Here is an 11587-nt window from a genome sequence, read left to right as displayed (position 1 = left end):
GCGTGTTGGCACACAGGGTTGGGAAGAAGGAATGTGTTTGGATCAGTGTCGTCAGAACGCACTAGCCAATATTCCAGACATGGGCACAGATGCAAACAGCCAGTAAGGTCTAGCTAATGGCCCCAGAGTGCATGTTTCTGTGCTCTGTCTGGGGGAGGGGGGCAGGTTCTGTCCCCCAACCCTCAGGGAAGTCTCCTGCACAGAGCTAGACCCTTCAGGTTTGGGGCTGAAAAAAATCAGCATTTGGCCTCTAGGAGGGACCTCTGCAAATTGCCACATGTCCTCCTAGTTAAACAAATGGTGTTGTTTCCAGCTGGGAGGTGGAGGCCATTACCCAATGCTGCAGTCCCAGCCAAGCTTCCAGAGAAGAGTTGTTCTTATGGGGCTTTTGTTCCTCTACTTAAATTCTGAAAGGAAAAAAAACAAATACAAGCCGCAGCAAACAAAGGGATCAAAGGAAGAAGGCACCTTCTAATCTGCTGCTGCTACAACAACACAATGCACATTGGTAACGAGATTCATCTAGTTCTCACTTAAGTTCAGGCAGAGCTGCATTGTATGTCTTCTGCTGCTTTCCAGACACAGCTGGCAAGGCCGAACGGGAGCGAGACCATTGTGAGAGATGCAGGGAAGAGGGAGGAATGGAAGGAAACCAAAATCTGGAGAATATAGAAAGGAAAAGCTGAGACAAGAAGGAGTTGAAAACAGACAGAGAAATGAATGGCAAAGGGAAAAAAAAGCATAAAGGAACAGAGACATTGAGGGAGAAGGTGCTTTTAAAAAGCCCTGATTAAAACTAGTGAATTCCAGTATAGGGAAGAAGAAAAAAACCCTGGAATCATTAAAAATTAAAGAGCAGAGATTGTGTCACTGGTTATTTTGTTACCATGTCAGCTGTGATCAGTTGTCTAGTCAACTCGGCGTCTTAAACTAGACCAGCGTTTCCCTAACTTTTTTGGCCACGGAACACTTTTTAGCCTATTATGGAACACTTATAATATTATTTTGTAGTCGTTTGGTTTTCAAATAAAAAATTGCATTATTTATGCTCAAATATATTTTATTTTATAAAACAAAGCAAAAATACACATTTAAAATAACTTGAACTAACAATTTCTAACCGTAACGCACGTATGAAGTAGTACAAAAATCAAGTGCAAGAGTCAAAATTAAAAATAGTGTTCTACTTAAAAAAAACCTGTTTTTATATATACACAAACACCAAACAAATTCGATTTTTACTAGGAAAATCTATTTTTATAAACAGAAATACAAATTTAGATTTAAGGGGATTGGTGTTTCTGCATTTTTTTTTATCACAAATTCGCTTAATATTAGGAATAATGCTGGAAAGTGGAATCCTCATGTCAGGCACAGCATCAAGTCTATTCCTAGATTTGTTTTTTGTTGCAGTATAATACGAAAATTCCGTCTCACACAAATAAGTTGTAGCAAAAGGAAGGAGCACTCGAACCACACGTTTAGCCACATTAGGGTACTCTTCTATTAGGCTGCTCCAAAAATTACTCAGCGGAAGATCCTTAAACTTTTGTTTCAAATCAGAGTCAGAAATTAAGTCAATTAGGCTTTCATAATTATGCGCAGTAAAGCTGACTGGTTTGGCTGTAATTACAAATGGATTTTGAACCCAAGCATTATCATCAGTAGTTGTAGGAAAATATTCTAATAATGAGGCCTGCAAGTCACATAAGTGCTGTAAAATTGTGCTGGAAACTTCTTCATGGACTGTAGAATTTATTTCAGTCAGAAATTCATGTACTGTAGGGATGCAGTCGAAGTTATTCTGTTCTACAGAAGATGCCCAGAATTCCAGTTTCTTTTTTAACGACGAAATTGTATCCATTGTTGTAAAAATGGTCACATTCTTTCCTTCCAGCAACAGATTAATTTCATTTAATTTTACAAAAATATCTGCGAGATACGCAAGTCTCATTAGCCATGAGGAATTTGTCATTAAATTTTCATCCTGAATTATCTGAAGTGAAGAATACCAGTAGTTCACTACAAAGCTCAAAAAGCCTCACAAGCACTTTTCCTCTGGCTAGCCATCTCACTTCTGTATGTAAAAGAAGCGCTTTGTGCTGACTACCCATTTCCTCAGACAACATTTTAAATAACCTGGATTGAAGTGGTCGAGATTTGACAAAATTGATAATTTGTACTGCTTTGTCGAGCACAATTTTCAGATATGCTGGTATTTTTTTAACTGCAAATGCTTGTCTGTGTAGAACACAATGGCTCTTTGTACTTTCTGGTGCCACACTTACGATTCGCGTTACAGCTCCCTTTATCTTCCCGATCATTGCCCGAGCACCGTCAGTACATACATCAATACATTTTCCCCAACTAATTTCATGCTTTCTGATAAAATTGTTGATGCAGTTGAATATTTCTTCTCCAGTTGTGTTGCTTTGCAGAGATTCACATAAGAGCAGGTCCTCTTCAATAATATTATTAAATCTATACCGGACAAATACTAGTAGCACAGCAAGTCCTGAAACATCAGTGGACTCATCTAGCTACAATGAATACTCATGGCAAATTTTCAGTTGGCAAACTAGCTCTTTTTCTATGTCATCGACAAGATCTTTAATATGGCGTGCAACAGTATTATTTGACAACTGTACAGCATCCATATTTTTACCAGACTGCTCACTCAGCATGCACATTACAATATCTTTCGCACAAGGCTTGATAACCGTTTCTCCAATAGTGTTTGCTTCTCTGGCAAGTGCTATACGGTAACTTACTCGATAAGGTGCCTCTGTTGCACTTTTGTTGTCTGTTTTAGCAATTTTAATCACTGAAAGTTTACAATTTCCAAGTGAGTCATGCTGCTTCTTCTTGAAAAAACTTATATCTTTGTCTTTGTATTCAGCATGCTTGGTTTCCAAATACCTACGAAGTTTAGCAGGAGCCAATGAACTGTTTGCTAGTATTTTGTTGCACACAACGCATTTCGCATCGGGAACATCTTTATTTCCAACACATGTAAAACCGAAAGACAAATAACTTTCATAATACTTTCGTTTCGGTCTTTTAACACCTGCTTCTTCTTGTTTTTTGATATTCTTCGGTGGAAATTCTTTCACCTTGGATAACTCACTAGTACTAACAGATTTTTCAGCAACAAAAGACTGCAATTGTTCATCCTCACTTTGAAGTGTCACAATATTTTATTCGTTTATTTTGGCCACAGTGGGAGTACCAGAAGAACTTGCTTTTCGTTTCAAAGTTCCTTCTTTTAGCCACAAATCCATGGTGATTTAGTAACACTATTTAGAAACACTGATTTTTGTCAAATTTTGTTTGTCACAAATATTTATATTGTTTTGAGCAAAGCTAGTTTAGTTGTGCTTATCGCACACATGGTAAAGACCCATAGGTTTGAACGTGTGGAGTGAATATGTTATATTCACCATGGCGTAAAGAGAATGGTGTGTGCATACCACTGCAGTTCGCCCAACCTCGAGCAGAAGGGGTACGATGTCACTAACTGAAACGTGCCTGAAAGGGGTAGACATCAACATGCTTGCGTGCCACGTTCTCTTTACACCATAATATTCAATACGAGATCTATCGATAACCGTTTTATGTTAAATTATAGTCATTCAAAAAGAGTTGTAAACTACGCTTCAAATATGCCAAATTTAAAATTAAAAAATTTTTTTTAACTAGGATTCTTTCACTGAACACCTATTCACATCGTGCGGAACGGAACACCAGTGTTCCACGGACCCTGTTTGGGAAACACTGAACTAAACAATCAGACCTCTCACTGCCACCCATCAGTTGCCAGAGATATGACAAATCTATGGGAACTTGCCTTGCCACATTCCAGCCTCATAAGCAAGGCAGCTTGTCACCCCTCAACGTCGAGACACACAGACAACACAGACACACATTTTGCTCAGCGCCAGGCTGAGAAGCCTGAGCAAGGCCCAGACAGCAGCAATAATTCACTTTCCCTGGGCTGCTGAGCGGAGAGCACCAACCCATCCGCCCCTCTGCGTACCGTCAGCCTGAGCTGTGCACCAGCTGCAGAAAACAGAGCGCGCGGGGAGGTGCTTGTTGGTACGTGCCCAGCACAGAGCCCCGTGGCTCAAGCCCTGGGCAGGAGAGCACCAGAACACATCCCCCCATAGCAGCATCTGCAGGCCAGCTGCCCTACGGACTGCTCCCAGTCCCTACGCTCTGAGAGACTGGAGCAGGGGCAGCTCAAGGCGCCAGCGTACCAAGTGCGTGCCTGGGGCGGCAAGCCGCGGGGGGGCGCCCTGCCGGTCGGTTCGAGGACGGCAGTCAGGCTGCCTTCGGCGGCATGGCTGCAGGAGGTCCGCCGGTCCCGCGGCTTCGGCGGCAATTTGGCGGCGGGCACGCCAAAGGCGCAGGACCGGCGAACCTCCCGCAGGCATGCCGCCGAATCCGCGTTACCAGCGGACCTCCGGCAGGCATACCACCGAAGGCTGCCTAACTGCCATGCTTGGGGCGGCAAAAACCATAGAGCCGCCCCTGGCTGGAGTGTATTTTCCTGCCCTCCCAGCCTGTGGGCTTGGGCTTTCCTCTCTACTCCATGACCTGCTCCTCCCAGTAAGGCAGAGCTAACAATCAATAGTACAGCTTTCAATAGTTTGGCACACTATTTTCCAACATTAAACAAAAAGAAAATACATTTGTGTTAAAAATAATGCAGGCCAGGGCAGGCGTCTCATTCCAGCTTGTGCACGAAGCCATCCACGGTGGGGATCTCCTGGTCTCTTTCCTTGTGGGGATCTACCATGTGGCTGTACCTTTCTCCTCGGTGACATTCCAGAGAGGGACCCCAGTTAGCAGCTGGCCGGCAGCAGCTCACAATACGCTGGGAAGCAAAAAACACAGGATTTAATTTCCAGCTGCTGCTGCTTCTTTGCATGTTTTTATTCTCTTCAGCATGCTTTATTTGGTAATTTTTTCTTGCACAGTGGGGAGAAATCTAAACACCAACCTCCCCGCTGCTCCAATCCCCCACCTCAGGTTCAAAATCAAAGCAATCCAAATATTTGGTTACAAATCACAAGTGCCCAGTAAGTTCAGTTGCATTTAGAACCTGCAAAAGAACCTGCTTCAATACAGAAATAAGATCCCCCTCCAACCCCATACCCCTAGTTGTCCCCACCACCCCACGCTGGAACCCATACGGGGTAACATCAAACAATTGCACCCCCACTCAATGGGGACCCTATTTGGAAAAAAATATTTCCTGAACCCCCTCTTCAGCCTTCAAACAACCCCCAGCCTCTACAAGCTCATCATCACAAGCAAGCTCCCCACAGACCAGGAGACACCAACTCAAAGCGGCACCAGACCCTGCCAGAACAATTGATGCAAAACCTGCAGACATATCTCCACTTCTACAATGATCAACAACCCCCACAACACACCTTTCAAGATCCATGGTCCTACACAAGCCTATCACAATGTGTGGTGTACCTCATCCAGTGCATTAAATGCCCTATTACATCTGTGTGTGTGAAACCTGACAATCACTACATTCTCGAATGAGCTCACGCAGGAAAATGAAAAAAAGGCAAAACCACCCTGTCACCTGTGGGTGAACACTTTCCCCAAAGCGATCACTCTACATCTGACCTCTCAGTCCTCATCCTCCAGGGAAATCTGCACAACACCTTCAAAAGATGAGCCTAGGAGCTTAAATTAATCACTTTGCTAGACACTAAAAACCATGATCTTAATAAAGACACTGGATTTATGGCTTATTACAACAATCTATACCTACTACTCCCCTCCCCTTTTTGTCCTATGGCGACAGAGGTGTTAATGGGCCATTTCACCTTGAACGGTCCCTCAGAAAATGTGCAAAAAGAAGAACAGGAGTACTTGTGGCACCTTAGAGACTAACAAATTTATTAGAGCATAAGCTTTCGTGGACTACAGCCCACTTCTTCGGATGCATACCAAGAAGTGGGCTGTAGTCCACGAAAGCTTATGCTCTAATAAATTTGTTAGTCTCTAAGGTGCCACAAGTACTCCTGTTCTTCTTTTTGCGGATACAGACTAACACGGCTGCTACTCTGAAACCTGTCAGAAAATGTGCTAATTACTTATGCTAAATTATCGGTTGGACCCTGTATTTAGCTGTGACACTCTCACGACCTTTCCCAGGCCTGAAGAGTTCTGTGTATCTTCAAAGCTTGTCTCTCTCACCAAGAGAAGTGTGTCACCCACTTTGTCTCTTCCTCAGTCCGAACCCTCCTTAACTACAGTGGGATGTGGCCCGAGTGAAGATGCGAGCCTGACTGTAGATTTGAAGTTGCACAATTCAGCACTGGGATGACAACGGAAGCAGTAAATGAGACCATGAAGATCAGGACAGACTGCACGTCTGTACCACAGGGACACACTGACCACGGCCAAATGACTATGAAATTCTAAGGGAATTACTGATACCTTCGTCTGACAACCAGTCGGGCCAAATTCACCTCTGGCAATGCCAGGATTTGATTTGATCCAACAAGTTTGTCTGATTAATGTAAGAAGTCAGAGTCGGATCCTGCCCCCAGTAAGGTCACTGTGAGTGTTCCCATTAACATCCGTCAGGGCAGCTGACGCTGTGGCCCCATTGCAGCTCTTCTCTTCGACCTTTACCTGCCACAGATTTCCTGGTGCTTTCACTATTTTTACAATCGCGACAATGGGAATCCAGATGATGCAGAAGACAATCATGCACCAGCCCACAGCCGATCCCCACGCAGGGTATTCGACTGAGCCATACTTGGGAGGTGAAAATGTGACCAAAGACCAGCATAAAATCACCTGTTGAAAAAAAAAAGAGGGAGAAAACTTGACTAAAGCTCACAGCGATTTGTACTGATTACAGAACACACAACTGACCAATTTATCTCCAAGAGAACCTCTGCTGCTTTGACAGAGATCTAGGTGCTTTCTGTAGACAGTCTCTGGCTTGCAGTTCAGGGTTTTGTTTCCAAATGTGGGCAGGCAATAAGAATGATCATGCATCGCCCCCTACCGACCTATAAGTATCCATTGATATGCATGCACACACGTTCTGTATTTTTTTATATTTAAACACCCGTGTTGCTCGGAAATCCACATATCTCGGCAGGCACATTTCTCACACATTCGGTTTGCATGCACAGGCATGCTCTGAGGATGTGGACGGGATGGCTCACTATACCTCTGTGCGCTAGTCGAATGTTTACAGGATTGGGGCAAAGAATGCTGAGTTAAGTTCTGGAGAGCATTGCTGCCCAGGTAAGATATTGACATTGAGCATTTCCTCGCGGGTATCCTAGAGAGATTAGAGAGAATGTTGTTGCTAGAAAGGGATCTGCAACAGTTGCAGGTGTGGTTTTTGGTTTTGTTTTACATAGTGCACATATTAAAGATGAGAAGCACAAAGGACAATGATATGAAAGAACCTGAAAAGTAAGGAATGTGGTGAAAGGGCTGGTTCGTCCCAGGTGTAATGCCATTGGCCTCAATAGAATTGTGTCAGGGATTTAGTAGCCCAAATCAAGTCCATCAGGAATGTGGGGAAGAGAAAGGGTGGGAACTGAGAGGAGAAATTTCAGAGTGATGAACAAGTATTTCCATGTAAGGCCTTTGATACAAGGGGCTTCATATGAGGAAGATGAGATGGATGGTAGATTCAGAACTGGCTGGGAGCACGTTTGGAAAAGTCAGAGCTATTCTGCCGGGAACTAGAGCTGGTCCGAACATGGAATTTCCATCCCACGGGAAATTCCAATATCCCAAACTGGGACAAGCCAGGGGATGTGACAAAAAGGGGGAAGCGGCTGGAAACGTCAGCCCCATACACCAGTGGGGGAGCTGGGGGCCAGAACCTGCCCCATGGCCAGAAAGCAGTCAGCTTCTCCAGGGAAGGGAACTCATGCCAGAGAGCTCCCTGCCCCGCCCCACATTCAGGTCCACACAGATCCTGAAACACTTCCCCTTCTGCTAAGGCCATACACCAGCCCTAGGGCTGCAGCAAACCCCACTCACCTCCTGCTGGGCAGTGTTGGAGATATGGAGACCTTGTTGCTCTCACTTTATCTAATGACTTAGTTGTCATTAGCCTGATCTTCAGGAATGGCCTTTTGGCTCCTAGCACTGCCAGTAACCCCTTGTGCGTTCCTTAACCCTTGGGTTGCTAGACACTGGCCCAGTGCAGAGCAGCAACTCTGGGCTGGTTTAAATTTCAGCCCCAGTTGCGATGGCCAGGAACTGCCAGAGCCCCAGGGCAGCAGCCATGCCTCCTGTGCCCAGGGAGGGATGCTTGGCAGGGATGGCGTCTGAGTTGCCACACATGTGGAGAACCCTCAGCTGGCCTGTTACGCTGGCTTTAATGCAGGCTGAAAGGGGCAGCCCCAAATCTCTACATGGAAACTGTTCAACATGGAATGAATATGTTCGTGGCCAAAAATTCAAAGTAGTTCGACCGTGATACTTACACATAAGAGAACAGGGGTAATGAAGAACCAGCATGCTCTCCACCACAGCCAGAACCACCAGCTCTTCTTTCCAATCATCATTTCAATGTCTTGGATAAATCGGTTTCCTCCTATTCAAAGATGGCCAAAGAGTGCACTGTAAGATCGGGGTCTAGAACATGGGTTTTATGATGTACAGAAAGCAAGTATGGGGAGCGCTACAAAGCATGGATGCATTGCTCCTTATAATTATATGTTCATGGAGGATCGGTCCAGAAATGGCTATTAGCCAGGATGGGCAGGGATGAAACTCCATGCTCGGAGTGCCCCTAGCCTCTGACTGCCAGAACCTGGGAGTGGACAACGGGGTGTGGATCACTCAGTAATTGCCCTGTTCTGTTCACTCCTTTGAAGCATCTGGCACTGGCCACTGTCAGGAGACAGGACACTGAGCTAGATGGACCATTGGTCTGACCCGGTCTGGCCGTTCTTACGTGATAATGATTTGGAACAAGAGATATTTTTAACCATTGAGATATTATGCACATTTTTCTGTAGAATGTTTTGGTTTTATGTCTGTGATATGACTGGGATTATTTGCATTGCCACAGCTTGATTTTCCAGTGTCAGTGATTTACCATAAATCCAGCTAATGCCTATTATTTCCAGGACCGCTGCAAAAAGGATCCCCCATCCAGCACAGAAATGATCCACTAGGTTAACCCAGTAAATTCCTGCCTGAAAAACAAACAACAAAGAGGTAGCTTTTCACCCAGTAACCTTTTGTATGGCAGTCCGAGGCGCTCATGCCACTGAATTAAACCTCAGTCTGGGCTTTTATTTAAAACCCCTGTTTCCCAGGGGTGGAAATCTCATTCATTGCACATTATTTCATTTAAATAGTTATATTTAACACAGACCAGTGCGTTGTATGGCATACTCCTGATCACTATTGTAATAACAAAGCACATATAAAAACACACATAACAGGACAGCGGGGTTCGAACCTGGGACCCTGGGTTCTATAACATCAGCTGTTGTGGACTGAGCTAAAGGAGTAACACTAGCAGTGGGCTGCTGAAGTTGACTTTTATCCTTTGTTATGTACCAGCCACTAGAGGGGGACAAAGACCTAGAAGTGCCTGGTGTGGGTTACACACAAAGATTACACAAATTAATCTCCTGAACTGAAGAAAAAAATTAAATCAACAGCTCACAGACACTAAAAGAACAGCTCACAAATTAAAAGATGACAAAGGCTCACATTTAAAAAATTAGAGTCATTTCAGAGGACTGGATTCTGCAAATACTGCCATTAGGATTTCTTGTATGCATAAATTAAGCATGTCCATAGGTGTTTGCAGAACTGGGGGCATGGAGGTCACCTCTCTCAGAATACATAAACACAGGACTATGCTGATAGCAGGGACTTGCTTGTCACATGGGAAAATGATTGTATTGTCTTGTACAAATTCCCCCCCCCCAGCTGAACTATAAGTAAACCCATTGCCAACAAAGAGTTAATGTTATACCTGAGTGACACAGATGAGACCAAGAAAAAACAGAAGCATGCATAATCCCAGGGTTACAGGAACCCTCATCTTTTTCATCACCTTGGGGTATATATCTTGTATGGTGGTTGTCACTGTTTCTGCAGGGGAAGAGAGACTTTTACTTGTTGGACATAGGCAGCAAAATGAAGAAATGCAGCTAACACTAACCAAGAGGCATTTTGTTATTTTAAGCAGAACGGTGTGAATAACTGATTTTTTCGTTCACTGGCTGTTCTGAAAATAAATAAATACACGTCTATCCCGATATAACGCTGTCTTGGGAGCCAAAAAATCTTACCGCATTATAGGTGAAACCACGTTTTATCGAACTTGCTTTGATCCACCAGAGCATGCCGCCCCACCCCCCTGGAGCACTGCTTTACCGCGTTATATCCGAATTCGTGTTATATTGGGTTGCGTTATATTGAGGTAGAGGTCTAATTGTCGACTTCAATCCACTTGAAATGAAAATTTTTCAACATGTTCAGCAAACTGAAAAGTTGAAAAAAAATCATTCTGCATTGAACAAAACATTTTGTTCAACCTGAAATTTTCAAGCGTTTTTAAAATTTCTTCAAAATAAAACTGAAGGAAATTTCTAAACAACATGTCATTGGAAACTGAAAAATTAAAATGTTTCATCTGGAAAATGCCAAAATGAAATGTTTGATTTTTGGAAGGGTTTGTGTGGGGTGGTGTCACTGAAACAATTCAATGAAATTGACAAACATTCTTGAAATGTTTTGGTTATTCCAAATCTGCGGGTTTTTTGGGGGGGAAATCAGCAATTTTGACCCAGCTCTAATGTCATGTTTTACTCACCTATGGAAGCAAACTGAGAGTCGAGCCCCAACAGTAAAAGCATGAAGAAAAATAAAAAGGACCAAAGAGGGGCGACTGGTAATTTGGAGAGAGCCGATGGATAGGCAACAAATGCCAAATCAAAGCCTGAAATAGAGGAGGGGAAGATACGTTATCATCGTGACCCGGTCAATGCAAAATTGACTCATTTCTCTTAAACTTAAATAATGAGAAATTATATCAGAACTTGGTGTACAAAGTGAGGTCTTGGTTGGGCAATTTAAAGACTAAATCCGACACCATTAAAATCAATGGAAGTTTTGCTATTGACTATAACCAAAGCAGGATGTAGCCTGAAATCGTTGACCCAAACTTCATCAAAGCTCAGGTTTATTAGCTGTGGCTGACTAGGATTGCAGAAAAATACTAACGACATTTCATTACTTTCATTCAGATTTGAATAGGCTAATATTACAGGCAGATCCTGAACGAGAAAGAATTCCAATAGCTAAACAGGAAGGTTTAGGGTTCTTAAATAGATGAGAGGTGAAATTCCCTCTGGTGAGAAGGTCTCGTCTTCCCAAAGGCTTGTGTGCTACTTTAGAACCACTTAAGCCCTATTTTTAGCATTTCAGTGGGACTTAAACTGTGCACAGGCCTTGGGTATGGGGTGAATTTCACCTATAATTTGGAAGATTTTCTAACATGTTTGATGCAATAGGACAAATAGAATCAATATCAAGCCTGTATTTTCATTTTTTA

General features: G+C 43.5%; 1 protein-coding gene across 1 annotated transcript in view; it reads right to left on the bottom strand.

Annotated features, from left to right (window-relative positions):
• Nucleotides 1-1133: 1133 nt before the first annotated feature.
• SLC6A14 (solute carrier family 6 member 14) overlaps nucleotides 1134-11587 on the bottom strand; it is a 28525-nt gene continuing 18071 nt past the window's right edge. The window contains exons 9-14 of the mRNA XM_054040438.1: nucleotides 10847-10972; nucleotides 10004-10122; nucleotides 9110-9209; nucleotides 8493-8602; nucleotides 6664-6831; nucleotides 1134-4876 (exon numbers count right to left, since the gene is read on the bottom strand). Of these exons, the coding sequence (XP_053896413.1) occupies nucleotides 4727-4876; nucleotides 6664-6831; nucleotides 8493-8602; nucleotides 9110-9209; nucleotides 10004-10122; nucleotides 10847-10972 (773 nt within the window). The 3' untranslated portion in view covers nucleotides 1134-4726. The remainder of the gene's footprint in view (nucleotides 4877-6663; nucleotides 6832-8492; nucleotides 8603-9109; nucleotides 9210-10003; nucleotides 10123-10846; nucleotides 10973-11587) is intronic.

The sequence above is a fragment of the Malaclemys terrapin genome, chromosome 9 (genome assembly GCF_027887155.1).
Source record: "Malaclemys terrapin pileata isolate rMalTer1 chromosome 9, rMalTer1.hap1, whole genome shotgun sequence".
NCBI lineage: Eukaryota > Metazoa > Chordata > Testudines > Emydidae > Malaclemys > Malaclemys terrapin.
Note: the sequence above shows the minus strand (reverse complement) of the source record. Positions and strands in the feature narration are given on the sequence as shown.